Here is a 27,816-nt window from a genome sequence, read left to right on the forward strand (position 1 = left end):
CCGCTAAGGACCAGCAGAGGGCAGCAGAGCAACGCACAGCCACTGCAAACCTGAGAATAACTACTACTTGTTTCGTTTTAATTCATTACTATGTTTGTTAAAATATGTATTATACATTAATATTTTTTGGATAAAGATTATTTAGATTTGTTTCACAGCGCTGTTTAAATGATTGTGCTGATAAACAGCTCTGACAGTAGTTCCGGCTTCAAGGCCAGTCACTGGTTTATATTGAGTTATTATACCACAGCGCGGTTTGAATGCTCGAATCTGATTGGTCAAAAGGTGTGTATTATACTCGTATAACAGCACAAGTAGTTCCGGCTGTAAATGAACGGTAATATTAATACGCTTGTTCTAACCTTATTGCTTCTGTAGTAACAGCTCATACACGCGCACGTGCGCAGTATAAAGTAAGACTAATAATAAACTAAGTTAAAAGCATGTTATTGTTTAACAAAGTAGTTCTTATAAATAGCTGATGTGGAGACGTTTTATTATGAGACGTTTATTTACCATTCATGAAAACAGTGCTTTTCTGTTTTCTCAGTTAAATGAGGGGTGTGTATATGTGTGTGTATATGAGTATGTGTATGTGTGTATGTGTTTGTGTGTGTGTGTGTGTGTGTGTGTGTGTGTGTGTGTGTGTGTGTGTGTGTGTGTGTGTGTGTGTGTGTGTGTGTGTGTGTGTGTGAGAGAGAGAGAGAGAGAGAGAGAGAGAGAGAGAGAGAGAGAGAATGCTTGTACAGTATATCACTGCTCTAACACTGTAGATGTCAACAAAAACTTGTTTCTCAGACATTCCACAAATCACAAATACTAAACCCTATAAACTGTGCAATGTGTCACTCATTAATAAACTAAACATTGAAACTGTTAACTAAACACTGTGCAACATATCACAGTCCATACTGTGCTGTTATACAAAAACAATGAACTGTGTGTAGGAGTAGCATCACTGCGCTGAGTTATTTGTGTATAACACCCGGGTCTGTAATGTATTATTCATTTTAGTCCAAAGAAGTTACAGTAACTAATTTACTCATTTCTGTTAAGCATTTCACTCATTCACAGGGATTTGTGTAGTGTGTGAATGGCATAACCTAATTACAAGTCTAATAATAAACAGATTTAAGAAAATGCTGGCATATAGTTGCTGATATGGTGAAACTTTCTTTAAGAAGACTTTTGTTTAACATTTAAGAAAAATGTAAGCAGTTTGTAAGGGTTAATTTGTTTCCTTTCACATGAGAGCCTTTAAGACAGAAGACTTAACTTTACATCTCCTTCTGCTTTTTTTTGTATTTTTAACTACAAGAGTGAGTCTTATGCAGTCACGATTGGTTTATAACTGTAATAATGTGATAACAGGAATGCATTAACGCATAAGGTGTTATTTATTAATATCATTACCATCATAAAATAAAAGGAGTAAAACACTTTGGAACATGTCGTTTTAGGGAACTCTTCCACTTTAAGATGTAAAAGCTCCCCAACTTCACATTAGGTTGCATCACACCACACCATCATGAATAATTCTCCTATAACAGCTTATTCCATATAAACTATACTATATGTGCCAGGCTATAAGATCCATCATAATTCTAAACAGTTGCAAAAAAAATTAAAATGAAAAAACAAACAGACAAATGCCCCTCTCACTTAATGTATTTTATTCTTATTATCAATAATATAGATAAAACACACTTTTACTTACAAGTGATTATTACAGTTATGTATAATACATTCACCTTTTTATTTTACATAGAGCTGTAGTATATTAAAAAAATGAAACAAAAAAAAAAAAAACCCACATTAATAGGAGGCACACTCCACTGGGTTTTGTGATTGCCGCAATTATGATAAAAGATTGCATTTAATGTCACAGATTGCATGGAGAATAAAATCCCTAAGAAGGTGCCATGTTTTAAAATGTCTGATACGTCATTTTATGACACTTATTGACATTAACGTAAAGGTGTGTCTAAAAAATACAGATACAGTGAGATGTTTTATTTATTTGTATAGCAAATACAATATTTTTTTAAGTACTGATCCAGAAAAAAGAATTTCATATTGCTCAATTAATGTATACAAAATTATCACAATCATTTACCAATATAGGCATCTACAATTTAACTTAGATAAAATTGTGTTCATTTGAAATTCCCAACACCAAAAAAGAGATAAATCAGAGAAACAGAAAAGAATTAGCACAGTTACTTTATGTCTCTATTTTCTCTGTGTGTGTGCGTGTGTGTATATGTGTGTATGTGTGTGTAGGTGTGTGTGTGTAAATCCACACACTGTATACTATACTGCATATATCAGTACAACCAGATCAGGTACAGTTACCAACTCACACAACAACCATCAAAATTACCTGAAAAAAATTTTCACACACAAAGACACTCCACACAGCTATTTCTACACATACACCACTAGCAAACATGACACTGTGGAGCTCACACATACATGTAAATACAGGAAGAATAAGAGCGGGAAACATTGTAATGATGTCAGCTAATGCCACACAAAGTGTTTTCATTTCAGGTAAATTCTCTCGAGTAGTACATAAATGTATTCCAGGTGAGACTAACTCACATAAAAGAGATTCATGGCAATTCTGGTACAAACAAAAATCGGTATAAAGTCTTATGTTCACCCTGGAAAGAGGTGTTACAAAACAGGACAGCAAATATAAAGAAGACATAGTAAATACCCTGTTTCTTTAAATTTTATCTAAAGTTGATTGTAAATAGACTTTTTTTAATATTAAAATATATTAATTAAAATATATTACTTTTCAAAACTACACAGACATTACAAACAAAATTTGCTTATTATCTGATTATCTCATTTCCACAAATTGACTTTGGTATATTACCAACAGAAATCTTTTAAAAATGTCTGAAACACAAAGCAGAAATTTCACAGACATGACTGATAATGACAGGTGGATAACATGCACAGCTTTCTGTACACGTTATGCATATTAATATACAAACAAACATATCAGAAGGTACCTGTTTATCTGAATAGGGAGCATCCAGTATTATACACCGCAATACAATTTGCAAGTGAAAATATTTTGAATATAAACAAATGAATCTTGCATTTTTAATCATGTTTTCTTGTTCTATGGGATAGCTTTGCTCAATTTATTTAGAATGAAGTAAAAGTATCTACTAATAGAAGAAACAAAGCTTGAAATGTTAATGAAAATGGGCTTAAAATGGGGTTAATATTCATATATTTAGTGTGTTGTGATTGTATAACAGGAAACGCCAAATCAGTTCGACTATATTCATGAAATTGTCACTTGATAAGACATCATTTTTTGTGGTGTAGTGCGATTCGCATTAAGAAATGTGTCATACATAAAAGTCATAAAAAGACGATAAAATCTTTTTTTTTTAAAAAAGCGTATATTTATTTACATTAAAAAAATTTATTTCACACACTGGCTTATCTCAATCAAAATTAAGTTTTGTTTTGTTTAAAAAACAACTGTGATTTCTTGATAGTTTTAAAAGTATATCTACAGTCTTGGAACTTCGTTGTCAGTTCACACTCCTCACTGGTAAACAACATGTGAGTGTTTAGACAAATAGTGAAATGACAAAGACCTGGGTTTGCTCCTGAGAGGGAACATTTGATTATTTCATAGAGAAGTGCTTTAGCTCCCATTATAATCGACTTACTCACAACATACTACACAGCGAGCAGTCTGTTCAAGTTACCATTTTTTCTTTGATACAAAAGTGCAGCACTAAAAAGTAGATAAGATAAGATAAGGGATTTTGATTCTCTTAAATTTAGATAATTTAGATCATTCTTGTAATAAATATAACAAATGTACAAATTATTGCCACTTTCAGTAACCAAAATAATCAATTTCTTCATATCCCATGATATATATAAAAAAAAGGGATTGTAGATTAGTGCTAGCTTGTGGTATTTAGTCCCTTCTGCTCCATAAATAACTTCTATCTACCACTGATGCCACTCACACAGAAGAGTACCACTTTTAGCCTAGACATAAGGCAAGTCATTAAAATATTTTTTTTTCACAGTAATTTTCTAAATTAATTGGTATTTTAGCTGTCTGGATCTTGAGTTACTAAGGCTTAAACTATTCAGCAAAATATTGTTTTGCTGAAGTACATATTATTATTGTTAGTGATCCAACAAGCTGCACAGTATTAAAAAAAATAAGTGATTTAAAAGGAAGCAAGAAAAAGAAAGGGGTGGTCATGATATTCAGGTATGCAAAAATAGTAGCATACCGTTTCTTTTCTAAAATGCAAAAGAAAGGAAAAGATAAGAAAAACATGACCAGCGTTTATTATATATTGCCACTATTCAAGAGGTCTTGCATCTAGAACAAGGTGCTCAGTTTGCAGTAAATGAACTGAGAGGAAGTTTTACTCCAACATTGCACAGATTATGTACATTTACATACTGAATGTCTGGGAAGCCAGAGATCAACAGCATAAAAGCCACATCAACACAGTGAGAAGTTCACTGTTCACTTGAACAGCTTTGCACTTACTTGCTTGATAGTTTAACTTTAACCTTAAATGTTCACATCCATCATCGTACCACCAAGCAGGACACACACAGTTTGGAAGGCCCAATGCAGTCATCATGACAGAAGGCCCCGCATCCCTTGCACATGATCATGGCCTTTAGCCGACAGTAGCATTTTGATTGGACATCCTCCATTCCAGAAGCTTCAATGAAGGCTTGCTCAGGTGAGGTCTCACCCTCGCCCTGATCGAGAAGGTGACCTGCAGGTATGGCAGTGACAGTCACGGAAAATGACATCATCCCCTCGCCGGTGTTCTCATTACTACATGTAACCTCAGGAGAGGCACCGGAGTCTGTGATGCTATGATTTATTGAGTGTGGCATGGACATACTGATAGTGCCACCATAGAAAGTACCCGCCATGGTTTCTTGTCCATCCTGTGACCTCTGTGACTGGAAGGACTTTAGTTGTGGCTTACAGTCACCCAAATGATGAGGCCCTGAGATACCTTGTTTACTTGTGTCAAGGTTCAAACTTGGAGATATTTCTTTGGTTCTTGTAGAAGTGCCACCTTCTTTGTTGGACGAACAACTCAGTGATTGAGATTCTAACTTTATTTGAGGACAGTGTTTGTACCCTGATGTATCATCTGGTCTTGTGATGTGAAATTCTTGCTTTTCAAATGGCCTGTAATGCCCTTTTGAAGAAGAATAACAATCTTCTTTGAGTTCTATCCCATCTTTTTCTTCTCCTTCCACATTTTCTCTCTTTAGGTTGGCCAGATGAGGTCGTTTGCTGCTCTCAGACCCTCTGCCATATGTGGAGATGTTCAGGAGATAGTGTCCTGTCATGGCAGGTTTGGACAACCTCTTTCGTCCAATGAAGCCTAATTGAAAACTTGGTCGGTCATTAGAGCTTTCTGGATAGCCGAGCAGACAGGGCTCGTATTGGGATGGCTGAGAGATTCGTCCCTGCTGACTTCTGTGCCTTAAGACGTGGAGAATCTGCTCTTGGGTGTTCTTGTCCAACTTGTCCACACTGGTCCCAGGTCTGCCAGAATAACGCAGCAGTCTAGATTTGATGTCCTCTGCATCTAGAGGTTTCTCCTTCCCCATCCCTGATGTCCTAATGGCTAGGTTCCCTTTACTGTTTGCTACAACAGTCGCTGGCTGCACATTTAACTTGGCAAGTGTTTTTGGAAGAATCTTCTCCAGGGGAACTTCTTTACCTTGAAGGAGTTGAGCAACCAGCGGATTATTGGCAGGAACTGAGGAACAGGATTTGATCGCTGAGGTCCCTGGCAACAGTCCCTCTTGTGCTTTCTGACTGTATGCCAATATATTTGAAGGTGATATCTGCATTCCACCAACAGAGAGGAGGACACAATTCTCCTTCAAGTGAGGATTTGTTGCATGCAGAGTCATCTGGGAAGCCAGAAGGGCTTTCGAAATAAACGGGTTTGTGTTAGAGCTTGGAACAAAACTAGGGTCCATCTGTTCAGTTGCACTTGAGGAAGGAGATGTTTGTACTCCTTTGCTTTCAGGGACAGGAGACACTGAACTAAATTTTATGGGAGATACCGATTGGCTTCTACTGCTTGCTGGTGAAAACTCTTCTGACATGGACTGGACTGGGGATGGTGTGGAGGTACATCCAGATGAGCTAGGTCCTGAAGTGGATCCTCTACGTGTTACACCTGCTGCTGCGGCTGCTGCGGCACGCTGTTCCCGAGCTAGCTTGGCTTTAGCTTTTATGTCAGCTAAAGTGCGTGCACCGGTGCATCCTGGGCGGATGCTAGGTGGTGTCAAAGGATGAGGAGTCCTTGGAGACACTTGGTTTGAAGCTCCAGGGGCAGAGAGGATTCGTGACACAGGGATCTAGAAACATTTAGAACCAGCTTCAGCATCTAAAAGAACTGATATTCAAATGCACCAGAACAGAAATGTTAATAAGAAGTAAAAGTAAAACCTTACTTTAAGAGGTGGCACTCTCTGCTGTGCAGTTACTGGAGCTGGGGTTGAGAGTGACCCATCTGTTGTTGTTAGGGGTGTCCCTTCTGCAACCCGAGGTTTCTTCTCTGCTACTTCTTGCTCACTGGAGAGTTTCCGCTTCAGTGATTCAGTGGTAACTTCAGACACTCTTGACATAACCCCCTCCACCTTTATAGATTCACTCTCTATGCTATCCTTTACTTTTTGAGGAGATGATGGGCTACTAATCTTGCTCTCTTCCCCCTTGTCATCTACAATCGATGGTAGTAGTTCAACCACTTTCTCTGCAGGAGGTGACGTGTCCTCCTGTGTCACAGACACAGTCTCTGATTTTGAAGATGCCTTGTCAGAAACCGAATGGCTTTCTGTAACTGGCTCAGCATGGAAGGACTCTGGTAGTGGATGGCTTTTAGACACTGTTGTTTTCACGTCTCTGGATCTCAGCTCCTTGTGAGAGACCTCAACAGTGTAGTTTGGTTTCTGTGTTTCTGTGCTAGACTCTGTTTTTCCAGGCTTAGATGTGCTTTCAGTCTCTGTCATCTCTCTGTATTCCTCAAGGCTTAACCCAGACCTTGAATAAAAATGGGTATTGATATGAATTTTACACTCCTCCTACTCCAACATGCCCTTTGATCTCTGCTTTTACAAATTTACACTTAGTATAAAAGATGCGCTTACTGCTCTCCATAGAAATTTTCAAAGAATTGCTCTTTCCAATGCTCCACTTTCTTCTCTTTCTCAATCTCTTGCCGAATCCTTAGTCTTAACTCTGGGGTGAATTCACCTGCAGGAAATGCCACACAACATATTACACTATGAACTGTATTATGGTCTTGATTTCACATACAGTATTATATTATGATCTATATGTAATAGGAAAGAAACATACCTTCGGCTAGTCTCTCCTTCCAAGACTGTGCTGCTGATGTGAAAAACTCATTATTCAAAGCAGAACTGGTTACTTTCAGGAGTCCATCCATGTATGACTGGAATACAGGGTGATACTAAACTGTCATTGCAATAAGTGTAATACTTTGTTTCATGCAATTCATTAAACATTAATTTCTACCATCAACCACAGCAATGATATAATACTCTTCTTGGTTCACATACCTGCTGGTCGATCTCTGGCAGTAGCTTCAGGAGTCTCTGCTGACACTCTGGGGGCAACATGGAAAATGTGTGTTTGTTGATTAAGGCCCGGAGATTAGTATTGACAAGGATGGAATCAGGCGTCTCTACATCAATCTCACACTTTGTTCTTCTCAACTGGCCTAAGGAATATAAGAAATGTTAATTAATACAATTGCAGATAAGCTAAAAAGAAAGTTAAAAATTTAAATAAATAAAAGTGAAAATATTTACGGGTATTAAGACGACTGGGACGCTGACAGATCTTCCTGGATCCAACAGTATGGCACACTTCTGCTTTGACAGAGGAGGAGGAGCTAGAGGTGGAGTTCTGGGGACTGGCAGGACAACGCTCTGACTGTTTAAGCTCCCAGCCTACAACAGGCAGAAGTACGAATTTACTAGACGAGTTAAACAAATATTACATCATAACCTAAAACATCATAATCTAAATCTAAAGATTTGTGTAAATGTCATCTTCTAAAATCTGTCTACTACATTTCATTAAAAAAATACTATGCATTAGAGAGCATACTGGTTTTGGAGGATGTTGAATCAGCCATTTTTTTAACAGTTTTAAGTAGAAGTCGTGGGCTGGAGGTTGTAGGGATCCCACACTGACGGCGCTGATTCCTCTGCTGCTGCTGCTTTAGAGCCTTATAATACAGGAGGCAGAGTTTTATCATGAAACATGCTGTTATGTCAATTCAATGATTCAAGGGTTACAATATTAGTCTAATATTGTAAGTATCAACTTTTTTTTTTGTTTTACATCAGTTTAAAAGTCTAATATTGTATTTTATTCTATTCTATTAATCTATTATTAATGAAGTAGTACATACAAAGAATACTTATCTACATATACATTTAAATGCATTTGATATGTACAGTCATACAACAAAGACTGTATACAGTGACGTGACATACGGTGACCCATACTCAGAATTTGTTCTCTGCATGTAACCCATCCAAAGTGCACACACACAGCAATGAACACACACGCCATGAACACACACCCGGAGCAGTGGGCAGCCATTTATGCTGCGGCGCCCGGGGAGCAGTTGGGGGGGTTCGGTGCCTTGCTCACGGGCACCTCAGTTGTGGCCAGCCCGAGACTCGAACCCATAACCTTCGGGTTACAAGTCAGACTCTCTAACCTTTAGGCCACGACTGTGTGTATATATACATACACATATATAACAACTAAATAAACCTGTTAACAGAATGATCGAAGGAACTGTGATGTGAATTGAATTAAGCTGTTTGTACCTGTTTAAGTGCTTTTTTGCTGTGTTTCTGTGAGGAAGAGATGAGTTTGCTGCTGGAAATTGAAGGAGAAGAGCAGCGAGACTGTGGGGATGATGGCTGTGATTGCAGATTTGTTTGCCCTAAGATATAACAATAGAACAGAAGGCTTTATTTGTCACATATGCATTACAGCACCGTGAAATACTTTATTCAGTATTCCAACTTGGGAAGCAAGGGATAACAAGGGCTTGGGCTTGAACCCCAATCCTCCAGTCAACAACCCAAGAGCCTTAACAACAAAGAGCCTTAACCATTTGAGCCATCAACACCAAGAAAACTGCTTTCAACTTCAGCAAAGCTGCAGGCATACACACAAACAATCCCACACTTCATTTTCTTTTTCTCTCTTTCTCTTACGCTCTCTCTCTCAGAGTTAATTAAGGTCACTTCCACTCAGCTGAACAATACCTCATTTGTAACAGATAATTATCTTCAGAAAAAGTGCTGAATTATAGTTTTTAAGTTATTCAAAATGTACAGTGTGCTCTTATCAGTATTTTGCACTCTTCTAGAAAAGAAAAGATAATTTATAATTCATTTGGCCATCTGCCTAATAGTTTTGAAAAATAGCTAAAATATAATGCTGATCAAGTATTTTTCATTTATAAACTCAACCACTTGTACATAATCCGTTTATTCTGCTCTCAATAAGTTATGAAAACCATAAATCCAGATATTTAAAAAACCGAAAAGCGATTGCTTTTTTGAAAGAAAAAAAAAAACAAAACGATTGCTATACTTCTGTTCAGAAGATTATTTCCTGTTCTTTGCAGCACTTGCTTCATCTAAAGTTTCGGACTAAATGCTAAAAGATGTTCAGATGCAGATTTTACACTTACTTTGGTTTGTGCAGTTGTCTCCAATGTTGATAGAATGCATCGTCCAATAAAATGTGTAAACTCTTGCAGGATATATTGAGCTAAATGCCCTGTTAGCTAAATAGCTCTCTATAATTCTGAAGTATATGAAGATGAGGAAGTGGGCACGTATTTGCAGAAAAAAAAACATTTCCTGTTTGAAGGCTGAGTTGATCTATGTGACTAATAAGAACATAAAGGGGAAAACTCAGCTTAAATATCCCCTATATATATATAGGGTATGTACTAACCACAAACAAAAAAAAAATGAAAGATTAACCAGTTGCAGTGAAGTACTAACAGAAGCATACGTTGCAAAACTGACAGCAAGTAAAAATATTAATTATTGTCAAATAGCTTTCCTATTTTTTGAGTTTTTAATGTTAAAATAAACATCAGATTATAGAATGTGTTTTGAGAATTTTAAGATTCTTATTCTATTGGCGAGAAATTTGGCTTATTTCTAGAACTAAAACGAAATCAATTTAGAAAATTTATAGAAATATTTTATTTAGGTTAAGGTAAATCTTGTAATAGAAAATACTAGAAAAATGTTACAGTATTCAAGACATTTTCACTTGCTGTCATTTTTTTGGTAAGACAGATATTTGTCCTGACAGACTTCTGCAGTATATTAAACTCGATGCAAAACGCTTTTGGTCCTTTGCATCATAACCAGAAGTTACACTGGAGAAGTGGATGTGAGCTCTAAACACACAGCAGTTACAGAGAAGATTCAGTAACAGACAGAAATTTTGAGCAGGAAAAAAAAAATTGTGCAATAACGTGCAATACACAGATGGTACTAAGAAAGTGAAACTATTGTTGCTTTACTCTTACATCGCTTAATTTTTTCAGTGAAATGCAATCAGGGGAGTATATTATTAATAATGAAATGCTGGCTTTGCAACAGAAATGTTGAACTGCATTTCACTTACATATCCATTTACACTTGTGACTTGTGACTTGTGACAATAAAGGTGACTTGACTTGACTTGACTAAAGCATTTAATCCGGAGTGACTTACAGAATCACTTTTCAAAACCACTAGGTCAGGAAGTACAATACGTCTACAAAACATGTAGAGGAAGTAAGTACACTATAAAAAGGAGAAATGTCTTTTAAATAATACATAAACAATGTGCAAATCCAAGTGTTGTAGTAAGACAGACAGTGACTAAGCTGTGTGAACGAGGTTCATGCCTCTGAAACTGGGTGTCAGTACAAAGAGTTTACATGATAAAGGTCTTCCTTGTAACCTGTGCAAGCGTATATACAGGAGGTCAGTGTAGTAAGTGTAGAAATGAGGTGGTGTGACAGACATCAGACCACAGCATCAAAACTTCAGTGGAATACAATCACTTTGCAGTTGAATTCTTAAGCTGTACTCAAGGGCATAGCTGTAATTGGTAAGCGATAAAAAGGCCTGAACATTTTTTAGCATTTTCCAACCATATAAAATTACTCTTTATAGTTGATACGCATGAGAATAACTCATTATGGTAGCAGCAGAATTCAGAAGTTTACCAAAACATTCTGTATGCAAATTTACAGAAAATGCATCCAGTCTAATTGGGACAGAATTATAACAATATCACATAACAAGACAATGACCCAAAACACACTGACAACACAACAAATGACTTCATCTGGGGAAAAAATAAATCACCAAATACACCTTAGCACAACTGAGCAACATTTAACCTCCTGAAGAGGGGTCTGGAGGGAGAAATTTCCCCCAAACCAACAACAACTGAGTAATTGTGGAACAAGTTTGGAAAAGCATGCCAAATAATTATGCTTCAGTATGGTGATGTCAGTGGGTCACCAATTTGATGCAGTTTTTTGAAGCGAGGAATATGCAATCAAATAGAAAACATTTTATACTGTAAGACTATCTGTACCTATACTTTTGCTCACCTAAATTTTTTTAGCCTACCAGCAAAGGCGATTTGTTGAACACATATAGCTGTAATTCTGTTCTATCAACTGTCCCAAAAAATTGTGTATTGGTTTCTTATTACTTTTCTATCTGGAGCAGAATCTTCTCTACAAATAAAACCTATTGTCTATCTGTCATTATGACCATGTCTATCATTTGTGCTAGTTTAGATGAATTGTACAGTGATTAGTAATCATTAGTAAGACAATGATATACCTCTTCTTTTCCACCTTCCTCTATTGCCCTCTTTGCTGCTGCCACTGGTGTTGTTTTCTGTGCTCTGTGTTTCAGACAAGTTATCACTGTTGTCTTCGGAAGCCTCCTCTGATAGCTCCTTCACCACATCCGCAATGTCCTTCTGTTCGAACAATGTGCATAGATGCATAAAATTCAGAGTCTGGTTTATCTTAAAGGGTCACGGTGTTTCTCTATATATTAATCACAATTTCAGTGCATGCATACTATGTGTTAAGATTTATTACTTCAGTTCATCCGCAGCAAACCTGATCGAGACAACAGTGGCTTGTTTTCGGTCTGACTCATGCTTTGTCACTAGGTAGTTGATGAGGTGGAGTGATGGCACATTTACATTTACAACAAGCAATGAACATTGCACAAGTGATTATGAAAGATCTGGTTAAGCATGTGTTCTTGTGACACATCTTCCTGTTTGGTGCCTTTGTCATAGTGAAGAATTTTGCATTTTTTAATTAAAGCTGAGTTTTTAGGTTTAGGTGGTATAGAACAGTCACCTTCAGTGTATAGACTCCCATTCGACCAGGAACTTTGTAGAAAATCCCCTCCTCACCCCGGGAGTTTGTGTGAAGCATGGCGTTGAGGCAGGCGAGGGGGGAAGTCCCACTTCATACAATAAAACAGCAAAGTGTAACACAGTTTATGTGCACATATATTGTACTGTGGAAAACTGATTTAAAGTAGAATTCATTTGAATAAGCACACGCCATCAGCAAAAAAGAAAGCATTGTTTTTAAGACCTAACATGCAAATTATAATTTACCTATGACAGTACCGTTGTCTTCTCACACACTTAATATTAAAATATTTAAAGTTACTGAATAAAAACTTTGCTATACAAAAGCCATATATAAGGTTCTGGCAATATATTAATAGCTAATCTAATAATCATGGTGTTTGTACCATAATAGCAACTGTGAAGGTTATAATGTTCTCTTGAAACCATATTGATTTGCAGAGAAGTCTTGGCACCAGAGCTCAAGGTTGAGAGGCACAGAGTGGGACTGAAGGACAGGGGTGAAAAAAACAACAAGCATGACACAAGAGCAGAATAATCGTGACTCTCCCTCAAGTTGCTGTCATGAAAAAGCACTAATATAAGAGCTACAGCCAGTGAGTTTGCCTTTTTTTAAACACCCTTTGCATGCTGTGTCAATTAAGGGATGTTAATAGCATGCAAATGCCTGCTATATGGAAGTTACTGTAAGAATAAAGTGGGATAAACTCTCATATAATCTTACCTTCTGGAAGAGATAAGGATCATTGCAACGAAAAAGAAATGTATTAATTAGTTGTGTGTGTGTGTGTGTGTGTGTGTGTGTGTGTGTGTGTGTGTGTGTGTGTGTGTGTGTGCACTAAATGTATTCGGCCTAAAATGTGAATGAATAAAACTAAGAGGCTGGGAGATGATCTCCTCACCTTATCTCCTTGAGTCGCTCTCGCTGAATCACCTGCAGGATCTCTTTATGACTCATCGGTGTGTTTGGGTACTTCTCAAGCACCTGATGAAAAAAAAAGGGGGGGGGGGGGTAAAGTGAATCAAAACAATACAAACCAAATTAAAAACAATTACAATATGAAAGATAACAGCAAATGGTAGACAAAACACTAACCCTGGTACCTGGAGCAAGCAGTCTTTACAGGTGCACAGTTTTTCATTCCCAGTTGCACTGCAGACTATCGTGTTCAGTAGTCTGGTAATATAACTGATACATCTATCAGGGACACTAGAGGGCACCCTCTCCTGAATTTTAAACACTTCCTTATTGGTCATGTTCATTTCCTGCCTACACCATATATAAATCACACAAACTTTACATTAACACACTGGATTTCACTGTCTCTGTACATGAACACTGCACAATCACAATAAAGTACAATTCGAATCGGAGAGAGGTTTGCAAGAAAAAGTGGTCATGCAGACCATGAAACGCACTGGGGTACTGAACCCGAGACTACCTGTAGGTGTTAAGCTGCACTGGAACTGTCCTGTGATAGCGAACACAACTCTGGACTTGTTCAGGAAGTAAAGTAACCTGCGCATGTGTTTTAGCTGTTGACGATACCATAGGTTTCCACAAAACACATGTACCATGAGTGGCAGGTGAACGCTGTGGGACACAAGAAACAAGATGCCCTGATAAACATAACTAAAAATACGGTGAGTCACACTGTGTTCTCCATGAGCATTTGTCATGAACGCAAATATAACAGGGTTCGACAGAATCAAGATTCTGAAACCAGACCAACATTGTAGTGGCATTGAGATCACTGCTTTAATCTGAACCTGAACTATGAAGTCCTGCAATTTGCTTGTCACTAATAAATTCTGTGCAGGTATCCGCTTGAGATCTGTATATAACCTTCTTTTTTTTCACACCATTTACAGCATTTAGCAGACACTCTTATCCAGAGTGACTTACATTGTCTTATTTCAGTTTATACACCTGAGCACTTGAGGGTTAAGGGCCTTGCTCAGGGGCCCCGCAGTGGCAACTTGGTGGACCTGGGATTCGAACCAATGACCTTCTGATCAGTAGCCGAACACCTTAACCACTGAGCTACCACAGCCCACACCACCATTTATATCCCCTTATTCTTATTATATATCAAAGAACTGCTATGGTGTATGACAGCAAACGGTCCAGGGTTTCTGATTTTTGGATCGTGGACACAGTTTACATGATTACTCTCACACATGGATCCTCACCATTCTCTGGTGTACTCTTTGTAACAATAACAGTAAACAGACTTTTTTTTTATATTTTATTCGTTCAACAAACGGAGAAAGAAAAAACAAGACATTTGCAAGATTAAACATTTTATTACTATTTTATAGGCCTCTGTGGCACAAAGCAACTCAAATTTTCTTAATCATCTTTTTTATCTGATAGGTAGCCCTGTCCCTTCTCAGGGCATCCTCATTTGCTGCCATGATAAACAGAGGATTGTGAGTTCCAACATGCACACACACACACACACACACACACACACACACACACACACAATGCACAATTTTAACTAAGGGATTAAAATGGAGTATCTGTACAAAGAGAACATGCAAACGCCATACACAGGGCAGAGGTGGGGATCAAAACCCTAACCCCTTAATAAATACACACACTTCCAATATAGATCCCTCAACCTGTTTACATGCTGTTTTTGCAAACTTTTTGCTCTTTCACATGCTGTCTCACATTTCAGTCATATGCTGTTTTGCACAATCCTTTACAATCTCATGTAACTGCTGCTATAACACTGTGTTCATTCTAGTATTACTGCACACGCTATATTGTTTGAAAATACAGTATCTACACTGGTCGGCACTGCTTCTGTTTATTGTATTTTGTGTAGTCTTTTTTGTATTGTCTTGTAATTTTTTGTCTGCACTGTTTTTTGTCTTGCATTGTTTTTGCACCAGGTTGCACAGATGCACATTATGTATTTATGACTACTTACTAAGTCCTTATAACCCTGTCTTTGCTTTTATGTATCACCACAGTCCTGGAGAAACGTTGTCTCATTTCACTGTGCAACAGCTATATATGGTTGAAATGACAATAAAAGCTTGACTTGACTTGAACTACTAAGCCGCTTTGCCTCCAAGTTCACTAATAAAAAACAAAATCTATCTGTCTATGTATCCAACTTAGGCCCTTGCAGTTTTTTTCTTCTTTACAACTTAAAAAAATATTAATGGTATGATGACCTAAGATGGCTAAGTAACATCATACTAAATGGTCATACATTAGTGTTTTAAAAAAGCCTAGGTAAGTGGGGTGCAGGCAAGAACAAAATAGGGCTGGCCAAGTATCCTGGAGCTTTGACTTACCTCATGGGCTAGCTAATAAATTTATGATTTATCCACCCCTGGTTTAAAAATATATTCACTGCTAAAGTGCAGACAGCATGTTCTTGGCCTTCATTTTATTTTTGCTTTAAGCTACTAAACAGACCCTTGCTCCTAAAGTATCATATAGGTGTTTTGAGATATTTTACCATTGCTGCTGTGAGAACGTGCATTGAACACGATACAGGATTGTGGGGTGTTTCTGCGAAAGTGCGAAGATTCTGTGAGCTTTCATCGCTTTGGGTCAATGTCTATGTTTTTCTTTGGTTTGATTAATGCAAGCATCTCTGAACTGCAGCTTTGCTTTCATTATGAGGTCAGGCAAGGGAGCAGTGCCGGTGTTTTTCTCACCAGCTGTAACAGAGGAGTATTGAGATTAGTAACACCCTGTTTTCATCCAAGCATGATTCATTTCTGTTGTCTTAGACAAGGAGTGTGTTCTGAACACACAATAAGATATAGCTTGATCTAGCACTGCTGTGGTTGCAGTGCTACACAGAATGGTGAAGAGCACCAGTCTCTCTGTGGAGAGATGTAATTAATTAGGACATCAACAAAATAGTTGAAAAAATCTTCCACTTCAAAATGGACTTTCTTAAGAAGGAGGAACTTCATTTTACCATTTACAATACATTGAATTTAAAAGTAGGCTTCTCTTTTATTTCAAATTCCCTGATGACATGCACAGTAATCTTTATAAACATGTACATGTAATCTTTAAAGTTATCCATGATTTTAAAAAAATATTTATTTTGTAGTTGGTTTTGAAATAATTGTCTTTTTTTTTTTTTTACTTCAGTTAAGGTTTTCCTACTCTACCTTCAATACCCTTTGATTGCCTGTTGACCAACTCCACTGGAAATTACATTCATATCTCTAGAGATCACTACAGCACTGTTTAGTCGTGTAGTCAACCCTTGGAATTCTTACCACAATCAATCAAGTCAGAGTGTCTCAAATGAGCACAACATCAACATGGCTGTCTGCTGCATGGGGCATTAACAGCTCTTCCTCTTGCGTTAAATCAATCAACACCCAAATATATTCTCTTGGTAAATCTATAACATTGTTTATGCATCTCACTTTAAGGAGGAAAACATACATCTCATACATTTAGGTCTGAGATCAGAAATTTCAGGTATGGCCTTTAGTCAAATGCAGCAAATGTCTGTGACAGAGTTGCCTCTGTGGCCAATGAGCAGTATGGAGATCAGTAATCTCTATTGTTTCCCAACAACCAATCACTGATCACACTTCTTTGTTGTTCTGAAACTCTGTTAACAATCTTTACAAGCACAATAAGTGAGTTATTCTAACCATAGCTTTGTCTTTCACATCACATCAATGCGACACGTTTTGAAATGCAATTGACCACGACGATTCAACGAATATGCAAATTACCATGACGTCTTCTAGCCAATTGTAGCGACCTTTGCATTAATATGCATTAGCTACTTTCCACTGAAAATTTTTGGCTGATTTTGACTAGTAGAGCAAACCATGCTATTCTACAACACGTGTTAAAATATGTTAAATAAATTCGTTAAACTAACCAAATAAATTAAATAGTCGGTTCTGAGCCCCGTGGAATAAAAACTTTCACTTTTGCTTTTAACAAGTTGTCCAACAGATGTAACTTCCTAAATAACAAAAGCACTAGATTTAGCTTTAAAAGCTGAATCTCATGTCACAGCTGCAAAAAACAAAACAAAAAAACGAATAACTTGCAAATCGCTTTAACCTTCACGTACAACATCAACATGACATGTTGCTAATAAACTGGCTAACTCTGTACAGGCTAATTCAAAACAACCCATTAAAACGCGTCCTAAAGTAGGTTTCATGATGTAGGAGTAATGTGCACGCTAACTGGAAACAAATACACTACAATGCTGACGTTTTTCTTTAAAGTATCGATTCAACTACTACATTTTAACTAGTGAGTCGAATTAGTAACATATACAGTCAGTATCTGACTAGCTTAGCTTAGCCTAGCCTAGCTTGAGACACAGACGTCATTGCGCGTTGCTGTCTCCGGTGGCAACATGAAAATAGCCCCTGAATGAAAAGTTTATAAACTGAGCACGTTTGCAAACGAAACGAACAAATCCGTTTGGATGTTTTGTGTAAAACAGATCACTGTTATGCCCCGTTTGTGTTTTGATCCACAATCAGGCCCTTCCTCGCGCGCTCTCCGCCTGCATCAGCAGGTCATGAACTCATAAACACAGTCGCACAGGCATTATTTTCCCCACACGTATTCTAACAAATCCTGCCTTCTCATCTAGGATTGACTAGTGGTTCTGTCCGCTGAACACCAATGGGCAAACTGCAGTACAGGATAAACTGTAAGCCAATCCGAACGCACGACTCGGGTTACAACTGACCAATCACGGCACAGGAGGCGGGATTTGTGGGAAAACGGGTGGGAAAGAATAACGTTTATGGAAGTGTGAGCGCATAGCGAAAACAAGCAAAAACACACGCCCGATATATATTTACCGTTTTTGCCGCCTCTGCCCATGTCCTCCCCTTTTTCTTCCTTTGTCTTTCCCTCATGTCTGCGATCGGCTCCCGGAAATCGGCCTAATCTGCGAGTCCGTTACCGTAAAGATGGTAATGGTGCGAATCCTACCATTTCTGCCATATTGGGTCCTTACTGTAAGTAGCAGGTCACGTGACCCTGTGCGTGACGTCACCTTACTGTACAATGCACTTACAGGGAAGTTGCTTAAGCAAAGCACACCACACTTTTTAATAGTTTTCATGTACTTTTTTTTTTACATTGTCCTAGGTTTTACAGCTGTATCACTGAAGTCTCGTGAATTGCTTTTTCTAAGAGCTTTTCTCATTGGTGGGGTTTTCTCAAATGTTGATTTAATTTCCTTTGGTATTGTAGGTCCTTAAAAAAACATTGTGTATACTTTTATCACACTTGGTTTCCGAGAATAGCTCGCTGGTTTTGACTTGATGTGCTATATATATGTGTTAAACTGAAAGGTCTTGTATCCTTGTGTCCTCTAGAGGTCAGTAAAGATGCAGGAAATCCTCATCAGTGCTTAGATTATTATGCCATTTAACTTGTAAGCATCATGAGACTGCAAGTCATTTGTTTATCATGCAACATATCCATTTACTGTTGCCACTGATTGTATTCATGTAATACATTAAAGGACTATACAATACACATGTAGACAAATAATAGCAAACTGTGCTTAATTTGTTGATTCAAAGCTCTGATAAAAAATTATTGTGCAACAAGAAAAGGCAGCTTGATCTTACGATTAAGCGGTTAAAAAAAAAAAAAAAAAAGCCAAACAAATCTTGTGGTGCTTTTCCTGCATGTACACCATGGCAAAAACACCATATTTAAAACACTTCATGGTTGAAGCACACTGGCACATGCCCCCATTGCAGAAATTGGGACCTGAGACCCAGCAGCCACTGAGCTGGTTGATGAAGATGTGGGCAGACTTGGTCCTTGATACCTTGGGAGAGAAAAAAGACAATGGGACAAAATCATTCATTCATTCATTCATTCATTCATTCATCCATCCATCCATCCATCCACCCATCCATCCATCCACCCATCCATCCATCCATCCATCCATTCATTCAATTTACATATGGTAGATATGGAGTCAGCTGTGAACAGTTGCCTCAAGGCATGAATAAAACATGGAAGGGACCCCAGTCCATTATAGGCCACCATGCACACGTACACGCACCTTCAATCAATCATTCAGACCTGTCAGCAATTTAAAAAAGCCAATCCAGTGCCTAGCATTATGATTTCAGAGATGGGAGAAAACCCAAATGGGAACATGCACAGACAGACCTAACCAGAGCTCAGGATTGGTATAGGTACCCTGACACTGTAGGGCAGTAAAATTACCACTGTGCTGCCTCAAGTCAAAGTAAATAATTTTTATGACAAGACCTGTTGTGTTTCTTTATTGTCAAACAACTGATATTATATGAAACACTAACCATGATCTGGCCCGCATGACGCGTGATGCTGTTGTCATTTGCCTGTGCTGTGCAAAGTCACAGAGCAGATTTCTTGTCCTCATCTCTGTCCCTTGAATGTCCAGTGGTACCATAGTTGGTGATGTCATATCTAGCTCCAGAAGCATGATATTTTCTGCCTGTGTAGTGCAAGAAAATGTACAAATGTATTTCTGGAAAATTATTCCTAATAATAATATCCTATGTAAATAACCAGTTTGATAAAAATCTGAAAAATAATTATGGCCTCTGTGTACCAACCCTGTATCTAGAAGGAGATCCTGTTGCCACAGCAACTTGTGCATATTGGCTGATTGGCCTCTTGTATCCGACTGCAGACGTTGGCCTTTGTCTAATGCGAGGAGAATTGCTGGAGGAAGTTTTCATTGAAATGTTCATTTACTCATCCATGAGTAATTAATAATTTAGGACAATATTGTAAAAAACATTGAATATGCTTACTTTTCAGAGGGAAGAAGGGGTAAGACTTTCCACTGGTCTTCCTCACTGTCAAATTCCAGTCGGTTTATGATCTTGTTTTTCTCCTCAGGAGGAATAAAATTGTCAATGATGAGATTCCTGCAAAATACATACAAATACTGATTTGAAAATACTTTTTCACTTTGTGGTAGAAAGTATTTTTACTATTATATGTGTATATCTTGGTGTATTCTTTTTTTATGATGGGAGCTGTGGAGAAAGTACTTGAATTTTATTTCTCTTGTCAGTTCATTTAATGTCTGCTCCAGCTCCTGTCTCGTTGTGACATGTTCATCGATGATGTCAGCAATCTCAGCTCGTACTAACTGCAGTTTGCTGTACAGCTGAGTAAACACAAGACACAGAGTTATTAAATGTTTCTCATGCTTTTTCTTTGCAGAATCAGATTCTAAAAATCATGGTTGATCAATGAAAATCTTGGGTGAGTACTGACAGTGATAGGTTGATAAAATAGAATGATTGCACCTAATCTAATATAACCTGGCTTCTTTAGCTTCAATAGAAACCTCTCTGAAACACTGACACTCTTTAGTTGGGTTTCACAAAATGATTGGCCAAGTCGAACAACTATCAAGAGCTCTACATTTAAATTTGTTCAATCGTGTATAAAAGTATGTACTATGATGTAAACCACAAAAATGCATGATCTTATGAGAATTTCAACACAAATTTAAAAGAGACAGAAATAGTTTTGTTTCATATAAAGTAATAACAAAAAGTATGTTATTACAAACAGAATGCTATCCCCACTCCTATACCCAACCTTTTTATATAACTCGTGTGCCTTGTGATGAATCGTCATCCTGCTAAACATATAGCTTTCCTTATCCCTGCTAAAAATATCAGTTTTGTTGCAATTTCACCTTCTTAAGCTTTTTGGTTTTGAGCTCCACTTCCTGCTGTAGAGTTGAGTAGGTTTCTTTCAGTTCCACGGTCTCCTCATCCTGCTCAAACATCAGCTGCTGCATCTCCCTCTCTTGTCTCTCCTATGAGAGGTATCACACACAAATGCTTTGAATTAGATGCTTAGCATAAACTAGCATTAGACACTGAAATAAAATATTCCAATTTTTTTTTAATTTTTGCAGGTGTTACCTGCTCTGCAATCTCCTGTCTCTTTATCTCTAGCATTCTCTGCTGCTCATTAGTGTGGTCAATGATGTTCTTGCCTCCAATCAGCAGCTTGCTTTCCAAAACCTAAACGAAATCACAGCAAACAGGATTCAAGCTATTCTGCAATTAATTGCCTGAAAGGAACAGTGTTGTTAAAGAGCCTAAATATGCTCAAGTTCTAACCTTGTATTTTTCTATCATTATTCCTATAATCTGTTGTTCCTTCCTCAAATCCTCCACAGTCTGCGACTTTTCATCCAAAATGTCCAATTTCCTCTGAAACTCCGGGCTGTCATTGGCAAAGCTCTTAGCCATCTGCTGCTTCCACCAGTATTCCTCTGGTCTCTCCTCCTTTACCATCTCCACAATGTCCACCTCACAGTTTCTAGGTGTCTCCACCTCTCCAGTGCTCATGCTTCTCCTCATCTTTACACTGTTCCTCCGTCTCCTCCTTTCTTTTGCCAACATACCTCGTTCCTCTAGCTGCGCCTTTAGTCGTGCTATTTCTTCTTGGAACTCACGGAGCAAAGCATCTTTGGGATCCTCGTTGATCTTTGGCCTGTTTTTGATATTTTTTGCTCTGTTTGCAAACCTCAAGGTGGCGAGAGTTTCTTCATAGTGACATGATGTAGGTCCTATTGTAGCCACTATGACAGTCTTAGAGTTTCCTCCTAAAGAGTCCTGTAGCAGGCGTGTAAGTTTGGAATCCCTGTACGGGATATGAGAATTTTTCCCATCTACCAGTGCTGATATAACATTTCCAAGAGCACAGAGAGACAAGTTTATTTTGGCAGCCTCTTTAAATCTCTGGCCCTGGGCACCTGTCTTGCTTTGGCGTTCAGTGCCAGCCAGGTCCACCATGTTTAACTTCCCAACCCGAATGTGCTCCTTGCCATCAATGCCCATCTCGCTGCATTCGATGGTTATGATAAAAATGGCATGCGAACGTGAGCTGCGCTCATTCATTTTCGTAAACCCAACAGACCTGGACTGATTTCCTAAATTCATCACATGTTCAATTTCCTTGATGTTCTTGGTGACAACAGATGACAGGTCTTTGACATAAACGCCCACGTCTGGATTCTCCTTAAGCTCCATTTTTTTATTATTGTCCTTGCAAAGGAGATCCCGTATCTCGTCTTGATATATCTCCAGATATGACACCCTCACCAAGTACTGCTGGTTCTGGGATCTGGATATATGGGTGAAAATATGATGAAAAGAATTTGGTATGACCCCCCGTTTTTCTGGATCCATGGACAGACCTTGCATGGTATATGTCTTCCCGGTACCAGTTTGACCATAGGCAAATATCGTTCCATTAAACCCGAGTAGCACAGAGTCAATGAGAGGTTTGCACGAGTAATCGTACAGGTCGTTTTGTTTTGAAAACATATCATAGACAGAGTCAAAAGTGAACGTCTTGTTCAGGGTTCCTGCCGCTTTAGGGTTCCGGACGCTTACCTGGCCCAGTTTTACATCCACTTCAACAATCCTTTTATGACTCATCGCCTCCTCTTTCTTGTTTAGAGGGCGGCACCGAACCACCACCTTCACCGTCTCCGCTTTTTTACCCTGCGACATGGATCGCGGCCGCAGCATCACCACACTGTTTCTCTTAGACATTTTGCTATACTAGATGCTGTCGCTACATGAAAAAGCCTTTCTAAGTAAACGAAGTGTTGGAAAGGCTAAGCGCGAACGATCGTCCACAAGAAAAACGCCCAACTTCCTACGTAGTCCAGAAAGCATCTTTTCCCACGATGAAAGCTTAATCCGTTTATATGGCACTCACTTGGAAAGGATTTACTTAACAAACAGATTCTCGATAAAATAAAGATATGAAAGCTCTAGTAAGGGCATTTGTTACAGAGCGCGATATCCAGCTTCCCACCTCAGTCCTGCATTCACCATCCACCACACCCTGCAGCGCTGCATCACACACACGCACACACACACACACACACACACACACACACACACACACACACACACACACACACACACACACACACACACACACACACACTACACAATAGAGCGGCGACACTGATAGGTGTCCCTATCACCCCCACTTTCAGGATATAAAAGCTGATTAGAATAATTATTATTATAATTATATTAATAGTAATCATACATATGCGGCTACTAACACATTTATTTTTTTATATTGTTCTTCTTATAATAAAAAATATTAATTATTATTATTATTAGCCTATTGTTATTGTGCCATCATCATCATCATCATCATCATAATGAATAGGATCAGCTCAGCTCATTGGCTGCGTGGTGATTAATTTTTTTAACCAGACTGGGTGCCAAAATTTTTTGGGGGTTCTTCCAAGTGGGCCGCCTCCTTATGTGAAACAGTGTGATCCTGCCATCTTTAATCTGTGAATTCATTTAGACTAATATGGGCACCTAATCAATACTAGGTCCTGCGTTTTAAACTGACATAATAACAAATACATGATGGAGTGGAGTAGATCCCAGTGTCCTAGGAGAGGTTCGAGATCAGGATAAACAAATTACTGAAGACTCAGTGTTCAGTTATTCTCAACAAGGATGTTTTAAAGCCAATATTAAGTACAGGTTGTATAGACCACACATTAAAAAAAAACAGCAATGCTTTTAGAAAAAAATTTTAGAATAGTGAAAAAACAAACGGCAACAAACTATATGTTTAAGATCAACATATTACTCATTTAACTTAAGTTTTGAAGAATGTAGTTTGAAGAATGTAAATAAGCGAATATATATATAATATATATTATATATATATATAATTATTATTATTATTATTATTATAATTATTATTATTACTTATATATGATATAGCCTACTATACAAATAAATACCTAATTTTTAGACAAAATGCACTGTATTAGGTGTAAAAACCATTATTTTGTACCCTAAGTAGTGCTTTTATATATAGGTGCTGACTTGTGCACGTCCCTTTATATTCACCCAATAAGAAAAGACGAAGGCGTGTTTCGGCGATGGTCCGTGTGGAGAAAGTAAACTGTACCGTGTGTAAAGGGGTATTAGAAACGGGATTTAAAGAGAACCAGTGGATTAGATATGATCGTATTTCTCTTCTGCAGTGGAAAGCACATGAGATGCGTAACTTTTTTCTGCACTTGTGTGTATAGCTTTGTTTATTGCTGCATCGTTACCAGTAGCGACAGCTCACAGTGACTGTGCATTTAAAGACTCGGTGTGCGCAAAGTGCCGGATGGGAAAAGTGTAATTCATCAGTGTTAGGGTGAATTACTACTAGGATGTCATTTTTTTGTGCAAGTTTTCTCTGAAATCTTGCTTTGCTGCAGAAAGATGGCTTTGGATCCGAAGCAAGCGAGATTGTTGTGCATGCTCTGTCTAACTTTCGGTTTTTTTGTGGTGGAGGTGGTGGTGAGTCGAGTGACCGGCTCTTTGGCGATGCTCTCTGATTCCTTCCACATGCTGTCGGATGTGATCGCACTGCTCGTGGCGTTGCTCGCGGTCAGACTCGCGGATCACACAGCGGCCACGAGCCTCAACACATTTGGATGGATCCGTGCAGAAGTCCTGGGCGCGCTGGTCAATGCCGTGTTTCTCATTGCGCTCTGTTTCTCCATCTTACTGGAGGCAGTGGAGCGCTACACAGAGCCGCATGAAATTGAAAACCCGCGGGTTGTAGTGTGGGTCGGAGTGGTCGGGCTCGTTGTAAATGTGCTAGGGCTTTTGCTCTTTCATGGCTACGCAGGGCATGGACACTCTCACGGCACAAGTGACAAGAGGCATAAAAAATCACAGACAGCAGAATGGGAGGCTTATGATCTTATGGTGAAGAGCAGATCTGCTGGTCCTAGCCAAGGTGACCATGTCGTTCATGTTGAAGCAGTTATTTATTCTCGAAAGGTTCATTTCTATAACAAAATTTATGTGGGAAGTTGTAAGGTTTGTTTTTTATTTTAATTTTAAATTGTACATTTCACTCTTTTGATAAACACTTTACTTTTCTGAAAACACTCCACTTTTCTGATAAACACTATACATTTTTGATAAACTTGTGTTTCTCTTCTAATAAACACTCATTTTACTCTTTAATACAAACTTTTGAATCTTCTGATAAACACTTTTTACTTAAAAAACACAAACAAACAAAAAAAACATTTAATTCTTCTGATAAATATTCTACTTTTATGGTAAGTTGCCTTCATTTTATTTAGTGAGCATTTAGCTGAATTTCTAATTCCTCCAATATTAGATATATAATCTACTACATAGATTTATTTTGTTTCCAAAGTAGTGCATTTATATGAGTAGTAGTTGATGATTTGCAAGTCAATCATTAGTCACCCAATATGAAAAGACACCAGCATGGTCCTCATCTGAACATGAATAATAATAAATACCTTTTGCATTGTTTTACTATTTTGAGTTTTAATTGTGAATTTTATTGTTCTGATTTTTTTAAGACCTTGTTTCAAAACACAGCCTGGAAATCCCTTTGAATGGGAACATCTCATTGGAGAAGGCGGAGCATGAATTAGATTCGTCATCCCAGCTCAACATGCGTGGAGTCTTCTTACACGTCCTGGGCGATGCCCTTGGCTCTGTCATTGTAGTGGTTAATGCTCTCATTTTCACATTTGTGTGGAGGACATGTGACAGTCAGGAGATGTGTATTAATACATGTACCAGTAGCTACTGCGCTGACCACAGTCCAGTGAATACACACTTGATCCACAGAAATGACACCAATGTCTTTGTAGCTGGACCGTGCTGGGTGCTCTACCTGGATCCCACACTCTGCCTAATCATGGTGGCCATCTTGCTCTATACTACCTTCCCACTGCTGAAGGAGTCAACCCTCATCCTTCTGCAGTCAGTCCCTAAGCAGATTGACATGCAGAGGCTGGACAAAAAGCTGAGGAGTCTAGAGGGGGTTCTAGCAGTCCATGAGCTGCACATTTGGCAACTAGCCGGGAGCCGATTTATCGCCACAGCACACGTTAAGTGCAACGACCCGGCATCCTACATGGACACAGCCAAACGCATCAAAAACTTTTTCCATGAAGAAGGGATCCATGCTACCACAGTCCAGCCTGAGTTCTCAGATGACAAAGGGCTCGATGTCTCAGCATGTGAACTGCCCTGTTACAGTCAGTGTACCCTGAAGCTTTGCTGTGACACAAGCTGGAAATTTAGATCTGAATCAGCACTCATGTGCACAGCCAACACCTCCAGTCAAAATACTCCTCAACCATCCACTGCTAGCTGGAATATTCAGCAAAAGCCAGAAGATCTTCTGCAGATGGAGGTGGAATCCACTGTTTAGGTTTGATAAAATGATTAGTATCTTTGAAACAGTATCAAATCTATGTATGTTTACCTACAGTATGTTTTTAGAATCTTAAATCCATGTTTTATTTCCCCCAATTGTATGCAAACCTATAACTAATCATACTACATACAATATATTTTTTCTTATACCTGATGTGGCATGGGTACTGTGTCATGATTATAAACATTTCTTTAATCGCAAGTGTGAGAATGTCATTTGGAGCACTTTATGGTCTTAATGTTCTCTTTTTGCTCATAGTAAAATACTATCTATGTGCCTTAAAGAAATAAAACAATATTTACACTGTGCATTATCATTTTATCATGTTTATCATTTAATTAACTTTAGTTTTTGAATGTCTGTTCTGAAAAAATCTCACTCACAAAAGTCCTTAATATCGGAATGTGTTAATTTAGTGCCAAGATGCCAGGCCATGTAATCTGATTAACGGTTAACTACATCTGTGCCAAACTAAATATTTATATTACTTGCTACTATTGTTTACATGAAAGGTTTTGTTAGTAAGGTCATGAATGTTGCATGTTTTAGGGAGTGTCTTACTCTACGCTGTAGGACATCAAATCCTCTGCACAGCTGTCAAAATATGCCATTGTTTCAGATGAACCTTAAGACCAACTACACACATACACACATTGTGTTAAAATTAAGGGCTAAAAATGTCCGATCCCCTTAAGGCTTTCAAAGAGTTGTTAAGAAACAATAGTTTAGGGATAGAGTGAGAACATAACTTAATGAGGCCAGTGTGATGCAATCAATAATGCAGTGTATGGGGCACTGTGTCAAGAAAACAATAGAGAATAGTCCTTATTCAGTCTCCACACAGTCCTCCAATCAATCCTGTAGGATAAGAGACCGAATGTGATGTCTTCTATTGTTGACCTTTTTAAGAAACAAATTGATTGGCATTTACAGAAATCAGGGTTGTATTGTCTTGTGTTGTAAGGTAGAATGGTAGATAGACATTTTTGAATATAAG

General features: G+C 38.2%; 2 protein-coding genes across 9 annotated transcripts; one reads left to right on the top strand and one right to left on the bottom strand.

Moving 5' to 3' along the window:
* Positions 1–1,656: 1,656 nt before the first annotated feature.
* Positions 1,657–23,484, bottom strand: asxl2 (ASXL transcriptional regulator 2). 8 transcript variants are annotated; one of them, XM_047821173.1, is made up of 13 exons: positions 18,371–18,538; positions 13,438–13,520; positions 12,516–12,627; positions 11,980–12,121; positions 8,926–9,044; positions 8,192–8,312; positions 7,891–8,031; positions 7,639–7,799; positions 7,415–7,511; positions 7,204–7,309; positions 6,508–7,096; positions 5,197–6,411; positions 1,657–5,160 (listed from the first exon to the last, which is right to left on the bottom strand). In XM_047821173.1, exons 1-13 carry the CDS (start codon positions 18,425–18,427, stop codon positions 4,597–4,599), a joined length of 3,507 nt encoding a protein of 1,168 aa, XP_047677129.1. In that variant the 5' UTR covers positions 18,428–18,538; the 3' UTR covers positions 1,657–4,596. The 8 variants fall into 8 exon arrangements, 7 of the variants coding, with proteins under 7 accessions (XP_047677129.1, XP_047677127.1, XP_047677126.1 ...); XM_047821171.1 differs by having other exon boundaries at positions 1,657–6,411; positions 12,516–12,624; XM_047821170.1 differs by having other exon boundaries at positions 1,657–6,411.
* Positions 23,485–24,466: 982 nt separating this feature from the next.
* On the top strand, positions 24,467–27,129 carry slc30a1b (solute carrier family 30 member 1b). Its single transcript, XM_047821186.1, has 2 exons — positions 24,467–25,346; positions 25,951–27,129. The coding sequence occupies exons 1-2, from the start codon at positions 24,824–24,826 to the stop codon at positions 26,811–26,813; spliced, it is 1,386 nt and encodes a 461-aa protein (XP_047677142.1). The 5' UTR covers positions 24,467–24,823; the 3' UTR covers positions 26,814–27,129.
* Positions 27,130–27,816: the final 687 nt, after the last annotated feature.

This window comes from Tachysurus fulvidraco, chromosome 12 (genome assembly GCF_022655615.1).
Source record: "Tachysurus fulvidraco isolate hzauxx_2018 chromosome 12, HZAU_PFXX_2.0, whole genome shotgun sequence".
Classification (NCBI taxonomy): domain Eukaryota; kingdom Metazoa; phylum Chordata; class Actinopteri; order Siluriformes; family Bagridae; genus Tachysurus; species Tachysurus fulvidraco.

Excerpts from the sequence above, each read along its gene's own strand:
- asxl2 (XM_047821170.1), bottom strand. The coding sequence starts at position 18,427 with ATGAGGGAAAGACAAAGGAAGAAAAAGGGGAGGACATGGGCAGAGGCG. Across the intron at positions 8,032-8,191 it reads TTCAACATCCTCCAAAACCA|GCTGGGAGCTTAAACAGTCA; the intron begins GTATGCTCTCTA and ends TGCCTGTTGTAG. Across the intron at positions 7,512-7,638 it reads TGCCAGAGATCGACCAGCAG|TCATACATGGATGGACTCCT; the intron begins GTATGTGAACCA and ends CCTGTATTCCAG.
- slc30a1b (XM_047821186.1), top strand. The coding sequence starts at position 24,824 with ATGGCTTTGGATCCGAAGCAAGCGAGATTGTTGTGCATGCTCTGTCTA. Across the intron at positions 25,347-25,950 it reads ATCTGCTGGTCCTAGCCAAG|ACCTTGTTTCAAAACACAGC; the intron begins GTGACCATGTCG and ends GATTTTTTTAAG.